At 35.2% G+C, this 14640-nt stretch overlaps 1 protein-coding gene across 40 annotated transcripts in view; it reads left to right on the forward strand.

The window, feature by feature from the left end:
• RIMS2 (regulating synaptic membrane exocytosis 2) overlaps positions 1-14640 on the forward strand; it is a 471979-nt gene that overhangs the window by 303642 nt on the left and 153697 nt on the right. For all 40 annotated transcript variants that reach the window (XM_074145864.1, XM_074145875.1, XM_074145871.1 and 37 more), the window contains 2 exons: positions 1190-1346; positions 5539-5655. In XM_074145864.1, the coding sequence (XP_074001965.1) occupies positions 1190-1346; positions 5539-5655 (274 nt within the window). The remainder of the gene's footprint in view (positions 1-1189; positions 1347-5538; positions 5656-14640) is intronic.

A 14640-nucleotide genomic window follows, 5' to 3' on the forward strand; every position in this document is an offset into this window, starting at 1 on the left:
GAAATTAATTTAGTTTATTACCAATCAAATCAGAGAAGAGTAATGAGAAATAAAACCTAAATCTTAAAACACCTTGCCCTCAACCCTCCCTTCTTCCTGGGCTCAACTTCACTCCTGATTTCTCTGTCTCCTCCCTGCCAGTGGCACAGAGGGATATGGGGGATGGGGGTTGTGGTCAGTTATCCCATTGCTGATGGGCTTGGCTTTGGCCAGCAGCAGGTCCATCTTGGCTCTGTCGGACATGGGGGAATCTTCTGGCAGCTTCTCACAGAAACCACCCCTGTAGCCCCCCAGCTACAAAAACCTTGCGATGCAAACCCAATACAATGTGTTTTCAGATTATGCCTTCCCAGAGATGACTTTCTATTTTCCCCAAATGTATTAACTTGTCTTTTAAAGATTAAAATCTTTCTGCCTCTTTAAGACTATCTTTAGAAATTTGTTTATTCCTTGTTGCTATTTACAATACTTTTCAATCAATGTAATCAGCAAAAATAACTGATAAGACATTTCCACATTTCTCAGTTTTTTAATGAAGATATTAAACATTCTCAGAATAAGCTGTTGACTGTGAAATGAGAAAAGATGTGGTTTGCATTGTAAGGATGCTGTTTGCAATTAATCACCTATTGTCATTGTGAAAAAACAAACATTCCTAAATTATCCCAATTTCAGTTGGGCTTCTCTGCAGAAAATATGGATTTTTGAGGTATGGTTTTATTTTAGCATATGGTATGATATCATAGCATAATAATTGCTGGTTGTTTCAGTACATTTCATACTCTGTACACAATAAGTTTTAATCAGTTCACTGAAACACATAGCTTGTTGTCTTAGTAATAAGTACCATGAATTAAAATCAGTAAAATATGAAAAATTCCTACTTGTGGTCTTAACTCTCAGAATTGCTTATACCTCTTTTGCTCTTTGGGGTAGCAGATACTGGCCTACAAAGCTCCTCACAGGTCTCTTGTATTCCCTTGGTTGCCTGTTTCTTACCTGTAGCATTTTTCTCTTGGTGACATCTTGACCAGAGTCTTCAAAGAACATGATAACATGTTCTTTGAAGGCAGACATAACAACATTCTTGATCAAATTCCATTTTTTATAATGCTTCTAACTACTACAGATATGTAGGAAATTAAAAAGTGCAATTTCAGATTTATTGAATATTTGCATTTCTTTTTAGATTATCGACATAATGGGAGAGATCTTCAAAGTTCAACGCTATCAGTGCCAGAACAAGTTATGTCATCTAATCATTGCTCTCGATCAGGGTCCCCTCACCGTGGAGATAGTATAGGACGGACTAGATCATGGTCTCCCAGTGTCCCTCCCCCACAAAGGTAAACTGTTATTTAACTATGCAGATATGTAAATTTAAGTGGTGTTGATCCTGTAGCAATACTGGAAAGAATCTCCAGACTTTCAAAATGGCAATGAATTAGTTAGATCTCATGAAATTATGTAAAGGCAATGATGTTTTTTCTTACATTATGCTGATGTGCAAAAGTTCACCTAATTTTGTCTTATTTTTCCAATCTAAGGAAAGAAAAATAGTTCTCCAGATCTTCATTTTCAGGAGCTATTTAGAGGGTGCCATGTTTTATAGCATGTGATGGTTTGACATTTTCTTAGTGTTCATTTGTCAGTGGCTGTTTTCAACCCTTTTGTGTGCATAGAATCAAGGTTCCGGGAGTGAAATGCTTTTGGCCTGTAGTTGCTTTCTTTCTAAGATTTTTTTATTCAAACTTTTAAAGCATCAAGAATAAATTGACACATGTACAATTTTATACCGGATGTCAAGTCTTGATCATAGAAAGCCTCTGCTAACAATTTATCTTGTGAAACAAAGCTATCCAAAAGGTAGCAATTTGACTATTACCTTACTGAATACACTGTTTAAGCCAGAATTAAGAATTTTCCTGCACGGATAAAGGAAGCAGAAGGACAGGTGTAAAGGGGCATGAAGCCTGTTTTCCAGCATTTTTGTCACTATGTGTGGGTAGGTTTCTAACTGGTGTAATTCAGCTGGAATAAAAGAGGAACTTACTTTCTTTGCCCATAATGTTCACAATTCCCATTTAATACTGAAGATCTGGTGTCCGATATTTCCTGACAGGTACGTGTGTGTTTCCCTTTCTTCTAAAGCCATTCCTGTACTCTTGTGTTCTGCTTTCCTTTCTTTTATCTTTGTTCTGTTAGCCTAAAATTCTCTTGACTTCATGGTCTCTTACTTATGTGTTTACTTACTATTTCCTCTAACAGATACAGACTAAATGATATCCTTTTGCGTTAATGAGGTATTAGTATCCCAAATTACCCAATATCATCACAGGCAGAAACTATAAGTTTCTACTTGAAATCTAAAACCATATCTAAGTACAGCCTGACTTTAAATGAGACATAAACAGTAGACACAGAGGGGCCTACTCCAATTTCTACTGTACTGATTTCAGTCAAAGTAATGGCCCGTACTAGATCTCCTGGGGTTATTTGTCTTGGATACAGACATAAATAGGAGCAAAATCTCTTTGTGTGTGTGTGCATTCATGCTGTGTGCGTTTTGGGCAGAACTTTTACACAAGCTAGTAATTAACACTTGTCTAACACCATTGAAAAACCTTCTTTTCATTTCCTTGTAGTTTTGCATTTCTTTACACGTATGGAATTGCTTCCTGACTTTCCTAAAGCTAAATTTTTAAATATAATTTTGAATTTACAGAGAAAAATGTTTCATCTGTTTCTTACAATCTCACAATCAAATGCATTATTTATGTAATAATTCCCTGCCCACCCACTAAATCATTTCTTTGAGGACTGGTCAAGCCCAGAGAATTGGGTTGCCAGAACTGGATAGTTTGTAGAAAAGCAGCATAATCCTTGGATTACTGAAATACCTTTTTAGTTCTAATGAGAAACCAGGTGTATTTGGCAAAACTATGAGCATTGTTATGACGTTTGCATCATGTTTGGTTGAGTTTGTTATACCTGTGCTGCTATAGACATGTTGTAACTGCAGTAAGTGTGCTGCACACCCAGAGATCTTCCAGTTACTGATTGATGTCTCTGCAGGCAGGAGCTCTTGGGCTATAGAAGTGCAAGTTGCTGTTACATCTCAGAAGCCAGTTTGCAGTCCTCATTCCTTCTACTGGACTTCATTAATAAACTCCACCAAAGCCACATTGTATAGTAGCTGACAAGACATTACTCCTCTTGTAATGTTTTCAGCTAATATATTTAATGGACTGCTATTCTCTCTGTAGATTAGAATGGAATTTAGACTGTGGCAGACACTGGACAACATCATTTTAGCTTTTTCTGAGTGCCTTTGAAAAAGAAAGATGAGGGTGACTATAGAAAGTGGAATAGGCTGAAATGGTGTGGTAAATCTAGTAGGATGACTCATTATTCTCTACCATCACCAGCTGCAATTAGACCTTTTCACCTGCTTACCTGCTATCTGGTTGCTCTGTACATGCCCTGTCAACTACAAGAAAGTTCCAAAGAAGTGAAGACGTATGTTGTGAAACCAACTTTTCTTATTGAACAAGTTTCACTGGAGAAAGTATGTCATTTTCTGTTAAATAGTAAATCTGGCTGACAGGCATGCTTAGCAGAGTGAAACAGAACTGAAATAGTAGTAACACTTCAAAGTACAAGAAATACAGTTGTGTGGGATGTTAAAAAGCAGCATGAAGCCAGAATCTGATATAATGTAGAAATTTAAAGAAGAAATTTATTTATTTAGAGCTATAAGCCAATAACACAATCTTATTGAAAGTGATTGGAACAGACAGGATGGTACTGAGTTTTCAGGACTAAGGCTTGTAATCAGAGTTTCAGCAGGAGTTTTGATTGTGTGGGCAGACAGCAAAGGTAAAATCTTCAGGAAGTTTTGCAAAGAAATGACAGCTTGAGAAAGCTTAAATATTTAATTCAAAAGAAGAGATGAGTAAAATATGATGATAATACTATAGGCAGGAAAAACAAAAAAAAAGTTTGGATTGTATTTGAAACCTGAATTAAAAGAGAGACCCTGAGGAAAAGGGTCAGACAGAAACTAGAATTCAGAAAGGAGGAATGAGAATCGGTTGTTGGGAAAAGTAAAAAAGTTAACAAGCACAGCAGAGGAGCCCTGTCAATGGTCATTTTAGAGTAGAAATATGCATGAAAGAGTCCCATGGTAGGGTAAAAGCCATACTGGATTTTCTATAATTTTGGTATAAATAAGGTGCTGAAAACACATACAGAGAAGTTTCAGGAAAGAGTTGTATAGTGGGAGGTAGAAGAATTATCTCACTTTTAATATAGCAAATATAAAGTTTACTAGCCAGAGTAAACTTTGTATTTGGCTTCATGAAAGCTGGAGTGGAGAAATGCTTTATGAGAAATGAAGCAGAGCAGGAGGCAAAAGTTTATGTGTAGTGCAACATCTTCATATCATTTACATGCAGAAATAATCAACAGCATGGAAGCAGCAGTGGAGGATACATGTACAGGTTAACACTAACCAGGGACTAGCAAATGACAAAAGATAAGGATGACAGGTACCTAAAGGGTAGACAAAGTGACAAGGAAGGACACAAGAAATGAATGGTATAAAAGTGAAAAAACCAATGAGTGCCACATTAGGGAAGGCTACAGGGAAGGACAGGAGGTAGAAGAATTTATTGGTGTAAAATATGAATTTGTGTGGAGGGAAGCATGCAAACTGTTATTTCCAAATCTGTACCAATAATTATTACAGTTAACTGTTGTCTTTCTATCTTCCTATTCTTGTGGACTTGTTTTGCAGAGCAGAAAAATTGAAGTTAGTGTGTATCAACAGGTCTTAATGGTTAAACTGAGTAAAGCCATCAATGGGCAAAGCTTTTATCTCAAACAATACAAAACTCTAAAGGTGATCGGTGCTCTTTAACAAAGTCTGCACTATGTGTACCACTTACACCTAGTTAAACAGTCTGTCTTTTTCAGATTCTATGCTAGTGAGATTACAGAATAAGCTTTCCAGTGCACAACAAGCATCCGTTGTTTAATTCAGATGACAATGTTTTCAGCAGGCTGCACTCTACCGTAACAGCCAGAAGTCCTCATTGTGTCTTGGGACTAGGTATAGCGACACTTTGAGGTATAGCCAAACTCAAGAACTCATGGAAAGTTCTTTACAGTATATGTTTCAGCTGGAAAGGAAATTTTCCTTCAAGGTACTAGTCTGGAAAGACTGGTGAAATTTTGTCTGAAATTAACCTTTCTAATTTAAAAAAAAAAAAGTTATCCTCTCATTTCCAGAACAAAAAACCATTGAAACAAATGAAAAAAACCCTATCCCTAGCATGGATTTAGCATCTTTTTTCTGTAGGAGAATCTTTTTTTACCATGAAATTTAAAATTATATGAGAGTAAAAGTATACAAAAGATAGGTCAGCTTACACATGTCATTACCATCATGTTTGCTAATAATTGTCTGTACAAACCAGTGAGGGGATGTAGTCCAGGCGCACCCAGAACTCAGAATCTGATGTCTTTTATCCTTAGTCGGAATGTGGATCAGGGACCACGAGGGACTCGATCTATTCCTGCGCATTACAATACCCTGAACCGAATGGATAGACACCGTGTAATAGATGACCACTACTCCCCGGACAGAGAGAGGTAAATATCTAACTGGAATCAGAAACAGCTGTAGCTTATACTCATCAACGAGAACTACTTCAGCATCATAGCTCACTAAATTAAATAGCAAAATTACTTACCTAATCCCACAGATGAGCATTTCCCTACTCATTTATCCACTGGTTACATGATATACGTTGAAAAAAATACAGTGCACACAAGGCTGACAAAACTGTCAAGTTAGTGTATTTTTGCCAAGAGGAAGTCTGAAAAATCTATGAGGAATTGCACAATACAAAAGACAGCTTATTTTTCCTTTTTTTTAAAAATATTTTTATGTACTATATTAATAAATTCTTTAAGTGCTGAATATCTTTAAAAAAATTAAGAGTACATTTAGTAATTTTTGCTGCTGAATGAAGAATCATAAAAATGCATAATTTTAGTTAAGTGTTAATGTAATGCTCCCACTGGATACAATGCAATTCACAGACATACCAAAAGTATATTCTAGCACTGTGTTTGTATTTTCTCAACTTTATGAGCCATTTGGGGGGGGGATTATGGAAATGTGTGTGAGAATGAAACCAAGGTCTTTGTGTTTAGAGGCACATCTTGCCATAACTAATGTTTTGCTTAATATAGCTTCCCAAAGAGTAAGTAGAGCAACCTCTATGAATTTTAATGATGTAAAAAAGAATTGCAGGCAATAGTTGGCTAATACAGTTAAAATTGCTGAATTAATTGTGGTAGTGCCTTTGTGACATTAAAAAAAATAATTTATAAGATCTTTCCCACTTCATTGTCTTCAGGCCAGAAAATCAAAAGAAAAAGCATTTTTTACCTTTAATTTTTAAAATCTTGCAGCTTCTTATACACCAAGTTGAAAACTTGCACATTATAATCGGAGGGCCATGACTGCTAGATATTGTCCCATTTCATAATTGCATATAGCAAGGAGTAATACGAATGTATTTTGTAATCTTATTGAGTGCTATGTGACTAGCATTTGAAGTTAATACTTTTACAGGTGGTTATTACAGGTTATTCCTCAAGTGACATCAAAGAACATAATGGGTGTTGCTAACTAATACAAAGAATTTAAGAAGTCAATGCCTTTTGGTAGCAATATTGAAGAGAAAACGTGAATATGCCAACATTAATGTGATGGTCAATGATTGTAAGGAGTGTAAGACAAAATTCTCCAGAAAAAAAATGTATAATTAATTGTTCCTAATTAGGTAAGTTAGAAAAAAGAGCACCCAAAAAAAACCCCCAAAAACCCAGCATATCTATTCAAGTGATTTGTAATTTAATTTGGCAAAAAAAAGGTCAAATGGGCAAAAAAATTAAGATGTTGAAAACCAATCAAGTATTCATCATCCAGAATGTTAACTGTATTTATTACAAGTATAATAGATCATAGGTGAGCCTCTTTTTTGCATTAAACTTCTTAATATTTCTGTTTAAGTTATAAAAAAGAAGAATGCTATTTAGCTGGCTCATGAGGCTATCTGATTTTCATACAGAAGCCAATAATTTAAGGATTCTGAGCTGTTTCCTTAGAAGAAAAGAACAGAATGCTTTTGGGATAACATTGTGTTGATTTTTAGACCAGTCATCCTTGAAATAGGATCTGAACTTGTCCTTAGAGCCTGTATATGCCTTATGGAATGCTTCTGGGTTTTTTCACTGGGCGAGTTTGCTTGCTGCCTCCCAGATAAATGCATAGGTGGTTTGATGTACAGCACTGCAGTCTTTCCCCATCATTTCAATAAAATAACCCCTACTGGACTGGCTTGGCTTAGAGAAAGAGAATTGTTTTTTCAGAATATGTCAGGAAAACAATGTCAGAAAGTTGTTGGTGATAAGATTATTGAACTTTCAGGTGACTATTACAGATGAATAGATATTTGCTTGTTAGGTGTGCTCTGAATCTCTGAATACATTTGTGTCATCTGTATTTTGCAAAACACGAAGAGAAGTTCTCCTGTTCGTACATGGTGAGTGGTTGCCTGTGTAATCAGATTGTTAACTAGTTACGCCTCTATTGCAACGTACATTCTCTGAAGTTTTAGGCAACACTCAAGAGAATAGAGAAAGACTATTCCCAAACTTTTATGATGCTTTATATTCATTGTTATTTTGACAGTGGTTTTATGAATGGAAAGATTACTAGACTTCAAGTTTTGTTAGTGAATATTTGTGATACTGTCTGTGTTACATAATCTAAAGCAATGGTGAGTACACCAGTCCCTAAAGTAACTCTTTAATGTTATTGATTCTGAAACCTGCTGGAACTGCAGGCAGTTTGGAGAAGTGGAAAACCAGAACCTTTTGTGTAGGTTAATAATCTCTCTACTTATCATCCTTGTTTTGTTCCACACTTACCTCTGAAAAAAAAATCACACTTTGCTTTCCCACAGCTCTGATGGTTTGTTGTTTCCATGGTCTATTTACCGCTTGGAGCTGTTTGCCAAAAAGGGACTTTGAAAAAGTACTTTCTTGTATATATGCTCAGTTGCTAAGTTAAAATATGACTGAGAATATGAGTAAGAAAATTATTTCCTTCCTTTTCCAGATAATTCAACATAAAGTTCTCTAAAGTATATGACACTATGGAGTTAGTTGGAACCACATATGAAAATGTCTAATGACCTCAGATCTAATGGCAGTATTTCTTCACAATTGAATGGCAAATTCATCTAATGATCTAATTTGCTATCTAATGGCAAATATTTCTTCACACTTGAATGCACACTTAGAATTGAAAATCAAATTATTTTAAAAAAGCTTGAAGACACAAATTTTTTAATTTAATTTGAGAAAATTTTAATTTCAAACACCAGGCCTCTAAATATGTCAAAGGTTGCTATCAAATCAAATACAGATTTTTGCTGGCAGGGTAAAATTACAGTTAAAGTTTGTATCTGTTGCTATATTAGCAAAAATGTCAGAATTGCAGTGTGTATACTGGTAACTCAAAGTGGGAAATCAAGTTAATTTGTTACCGATATATTTAATATAGCTGTACTAGTTTATTTTGCCAAATGTGTGGAGCTTTGTTGCCTACCTCAAATAGTCTTGCAGTGAAAATGTGAGAAAACTCCTAAAGTATAAATGTTTTCCTACTAGGCACGTACAAGAAAACAAGGGAGAAAAAACAAGTTAAATTTTTGGTCCGGTATCCCTTCATCAGGACTATTGCAGAGTTTCCATTTTAAAGAACAAAAGCTGTTATTTACTATGTTAAAGTAATGAGGTACTCATAGCCATGATTATTTAAAGAAATATTCTCCTTTTTATTTAAATTACTTCAGGGATGATATTTTGGTATGCTGGGACTAGCATGACTATCACAATGCTATTACTGAGAGATGATTTCATTAGCACATTTAAATACAGACTTTCTGCTGAACCCTTTGTTTCATGCTGTTGAAAGAGGTGGTTTTTTAAAACATGTCTTAAAGCAAATGCCAAAATACATGTCAAAAATTTGGCTTACTATAATAAAACCCACAAAGACCAAAATAATTCACTACTGCATGTCTGCTGCATGTTAGGTAAGGTGCCATTTAATTAGCTGCTTCTGTTATTTAATACAAAATTAAATGTGGCCCAAAGAACTACAAATTCTACATTTCAAAACGTAATCTCACACTAGCAGTTGCTTCATCCATAATTAGCAGGCTTCTAATCCAACATCGATAATAGCTAGGTGCCAGATTATGTCAAACTAGGCAAATAGTTTTTTGAGACATTGCACCATAGTGAAAACCAGAAAATTTAACAAAGTTTTTTTTCATATTCTTTATTAAATACATATCTGAATAATATTTGATTAAGTAATCACTTATTATTTACTTCATATTTTACAGTACAGTCATTTAAGTGTATATTACAGATAGAAAGATATTGTAGAGTATAAAGGGTAGCTGATGCTTTAAGTGGAAATTCTGAGACAATATTTTCAGTTGTAGTTGTGTATGTCATACCCATATATGGGTATGCAATGTCATTGTTTCTTTACGTCTTCTAATACCCAATAAACTAAAAGAAATGCTTTGCTGAAAATTTGCTTATAGCTATGTTATAAAATGATATGCATCAACTTAAATCACAATAATTGCAGCGTTTCTTTTTTTGTCCTTTCAAAATTTTACCATGTGCATTAATAGTATATTGCACTTCATAATTTTTTTGTACATCTACGCCTACGACTGCAACTGAAAACATAGTAGAGATTATAGCAGTAGAGAATCCTATAGATAAGACTATCCTACACTTTTCATTAACAGATTCTCTTTTCAGTTACTTACAATGTTGCCAAATACAATTTCCTCTCTCAGGTTTCTCACTTTTGAGCCCTAATGGATTTAATTGCTGAAGGGATTGCAGTCCTGGCACACTACCATGTCTTAGCCTTGCAGCAAGGATGGTAGAAAAGGAGAGTGTTTTCTCTTTAGCTGATGTTCTTGACAGTGGGCACATTCTTTCACAGTGAAATCACTCTTAAATTGCACAATTACCTGCACCACCCACCTGGTCTGCTGAAGGATGGCAACTTCCAACAGAGAGATGGAGTAGGAGGTGGCAAGAGAAGTGCAGTCTTGCAAATTTAGCTACATCTGTAAGGACTTATGATTCAGAACCTTTGAGCCAAATTAAAAAACAAACCAACCAACAACAAAAACTCATAGGTACATTCCTCAGAATAAAATACACATACAAAACACCTATGTTAACATAAATAAATAATGCAGATCTGATAAAAGACTTTAGTGTTGTGCCCTTTGGAGTGAGGACTCAAAATACATTATGGGACGCATTGTGATAATGTGATACAGATTTTCTTGTTGAAAATCATATTGATTGAATATGTGTCAGTTCACAAATTCTCTGCTGATAATTGCTGTTGTTTCACAGCTAAAATCTTCAAACTGCCAATTGTGATTAGTTGGTATATTTCTAGGATTTCATCTATCCCAGGAGATAAGCAGGAATTTCTATACAATTGAAGTGATAAACAGCATTGATACCATGATGGGTGGAAAAATTGTTGATGTTTACATGTAAAGAAAATCTGTAATCTTGTTTAAAAAACCTAAACTATTAAATAAAACTAGACTGTTAGTCTTTTCTAAGAAATATAGCAGGGGAAATTATATAACCAATGTTTTATTCTTGAATGGCATTTGCCATTTTCTAGAGGTTGAGAGTTCATATTTTATTTATGTAGTTTTTAGGAGTGATTTCCCAGGTGTTTATGAAGCAAAATGAAAGACTTTCTACCACAGAACGCCTTAACTCTTGCTTTGTTCAGCTGAGAATCTGAACTTTTAGAACCATATCACTGGCCTCATTTATTTGGGAAAACTGCTTGTAGTAGGTACTTACCATCATTGCTATCAGTAAGCTGCTATGAGGAAGTATGGAACACCTACGCGTGCTATACATGTAGGTGTGGTGCTGAGGGATGTGGCTTAGTGGTAACTTGGCAGTGCTACATTAATGGTTGGACTGGACTTGATGATCATAAAGGTCTCTTCCAACCTAAACAATTCTATGATTCTACCTTTCCCTGAAGCTACATGATTTTATTAGTTTCAACCTCCTCTTCCTGCAAACAGTTCTATGCTCAATCTTGCAGTCCTAACTGGTTCCCAGGCCCAGTTTTTTTACTGCATTTCTTTCCAGAGTGCTTATCCTAAATTTCATATGCCAGACCTCTCTCTCTTCCCTTCTACCACCACCAATGGCTCTTTTTTTTTCTGAAATTTCCAACTATTCATCCCAAAGAACCACCTGTTTCTTACTCTGCAGTCTGATTAAGCTAATTCCAGGTTTTTTTACATTGCCAGATTTGCAGAAAATTGTAACTTGAAAAGCTTGAGAGTATTTGGTTAAAGGAAAATTCATAGAATCATAGAATCATAGAATCATCCAGGTTGGAAGAGACCCTTGGGATCATCGAGTCCAACCATCTACCCTACACTACAAAGTTCTTCCCTATATCATATCCCCCAACACCACATCTAAACGTCTCTTAAACACATCCAGGGATGGTGACTCAACCACCTCCCTGGGCAGCCTATTCCAATGCCCGACCACTCTTTCTGTGAAAAATTCTTTCCTAATGTTCAGTCTAAACCTACCCTGCTGGAACTTGAAGCCATTCCCTCTCATTCTGTCATTAATTACCTGTGCGAAGAGACCAGCACCAACCTCTCTACAGTGTCCTTTCAAGTAGTTGTAGAGAGAAAATACCAGTAAAAAATTATATTTATTTTAGCAATGTAAATAATTTCATACTTGTCATACTTTTGATTTGCTATTTCAACTGGAAAAGTATATAAGAGCATAACTAAAAATGGAGGATAGTAGTGTTGCCAATGATACAATGTATCAATGTAATTTACAATCAGATAATACACTGGAAAAAGCTGACTATCAGAATGGATAAATAGTAATAGAATGATAGAAGTTTCTTGTGTCAGCTGGGTTTGATTCATGCAAGTTCTAACAGTGGAACAGAGAGTCTTGTTTTGTATTCAGAATTATTATGGATGTTCCAATAAGCACAAGATTGTCAGGACTCCAGTACTTCATCCTTTCCACAGAAATACATGGGAGTCAACTTCCCACTCTAACAGGGAAGCTGGAATGTTAATCAAATTGTGAGACCCCGTCACAGAGAATGAAGCTTGAAAAGAATAGGTTGTCTTCTAATGCCTCATCTTTACTGTTGAGTATAACACTCCAAGCAGCAAAGACCAGGTTAAACTGCCCTTGCACAGTAAGAACAGAAAGGTTTGCCGTGGGTGGTTCAGAGAGGCACTCTGTGTGTGTATGTGTGTGTGTGTGTGTGTTCCTGCGACTCTTCATGTCAAAATAGTGGAAGTCTCTCTTCATTTGATGCAGGAGTGTGTGTGAGTGGAGGATGTGTGTGTATATTAATGGTCATATGGCAAAACCTATAGTACTGCCTTATCAGACCACTTTCATTATTTTAATGTGACATGAGTTGCTACTGAAAATTTTCTGTCTATGCTATCTGTAACAAAATATGTAATGTTTCAGAAATCTGTGAGGATGCAGACTAATATTTTCATTTTGCCAAACCATCATTTGATATACTTCTGCCATTATCTACTATAAATAGCAAATAACGAATGCATGTTCAAAGGCAGTAAGTCTAAATGAAGGTTGCCAAAAAAAAAAAAAGTATCCACGAGTTCTTTTGTATTTTTAAAAATCTGCTGTATCTAAATCTTGTCCATATCTTCAGGGTCTTTCAAGTAGTCCTACATATATGTGCATATAAGATCATGATTTTCATGAATAACTCAAAAGACATATATTTTAGATGCAGATCTAGAACATTTCTGGAGTTCTTTTTCCATTTAGGCAATGCAAAGCTTAGTGATGTTACTACATTATTATTTATTTATATTGTGATTTTAAGTGTTTTAGACTGGATATTAGCCAAATTAAATGTCATCTACCAGCTGGAAATACTTAATTACTTATTAATAAATATAATATTTGCAACAGTTTTGTGGTGTTAATTTCAGGGTTGCATCTAAACCATTTAAGGGCAGATTCATGTGGATATAGCCTGGGAATGTCACCATGTAGTGGTGAGAATAAGTTAGGATGCAATTGTTTGCCATCGTCACACATATCATAGCTGCTGTGGGGTAGACTCCTACGTTTTTATTTGATTGTTCTATATGTGAGTGTTACATGATGGTATTATTTTTTAATGCTTCTTAGCACCGTGCTGACTGCCAGGCTGTTATGGGTAGACTGCTTTTGGTACTTGTGTTGGTTTAGGAACCCTAATACTTTTTGCAGCCTGCAGTGTAGCTCTATGATTATTTTCTTGATTGTTAGGCCTTCTTAGGATCTCCTCTTCAAATTTTCAGTGTACCATGTCAAATTGGGCCCTGCTGAATTGTGTACGGCTCCTCGTTCTTGTAACAAACTGCAAAGTTTAAATTGCATAATCAGGAACTTAAGTTAGAAGCTTTTTATAGTGGTGACTATGCCTTTGCCTTTGTTCGACAAAAAGCGAGCACAAGCATCTCTTCTACTACATATAATTAAACTAATATGCTTATAAAGAATATTTAAACATGGTTGATGACACATTTTATCCACATGAAAAAGAGGTAAAGATATTAAGTGTAGGTAATATAGCTACCTGTAACAATGTGTTTAATTACTACAAAATCATCAATTATAAGCAAATTAAGATATGAGAAATAAAAGTGGAGGATAGACATGAGGTTTTCCATGTTTCTTGTGAAAGCAGTTTACGCTTCCAATGTGGACTTTTGTGGTTAGACATTGCTTTAAAATACCGCAGCTTCAGAGGAGCTGTAGACCAGGAACTCCTTTGCATTCTAATAATTCCTTGTAAATTGGAAGAAAAAAACTATTTTCAAAACCATTGTTCCTGTACTGTATGTATATATTTATACTAAAAGAGAAATAATATTCTTCTATTTTTGATAACTGGAAAATAATGCTGTAACAATTACAAGTATATTTAAAATATGTAAATTTTGACATATTTTCAAAATACAAACAAAATATAAATACCTTTTTTATTATTTTGTAATGCATACATTAGTTTTTTGTTTTTTTGGCGTATTCTGTTACAGATGTTGTAGCTCTTCATTAACTATCTAAATAATAACAGGGCTTTCATCTAAATTCATCTTTTATCACCATAGGATAAATATTAAGAAAACTTACACTCAGAGGTGGGGACAGATTTTCCAGTGGTGGTAGCCTTTCAGACAGACTAGGTAAACTGCTGCCAAAGATATTATTCATCTTGAAGTTATCACTGCCTTCAAGCAAAAGAACAGGCAATCTGACTTCTTGAGATTGCTTTCAGATGACTATTTATACATTTTTTCCTCCTAACTGAAATAATATAGAAAATCCCAAATTTTAGCCATCTGCTTGGTCCATTGTCTCCCACTGGCTTCTCAGAATAAATCTGTGAATCAT

Source organism: Numenius arquata, chromosome 3 (assembly GCF_964106895.1).
Source record: "Numenius arquata chromosome 3, bNumArq3.hap1.1, whole genome shotgun sequence".
NCBI classification, from domain to species: Eukaryota; Metazoa; Chordata; class Aves; order Charadriiformes; family Scolopacidae; genus Numenius; species Numenius arquata.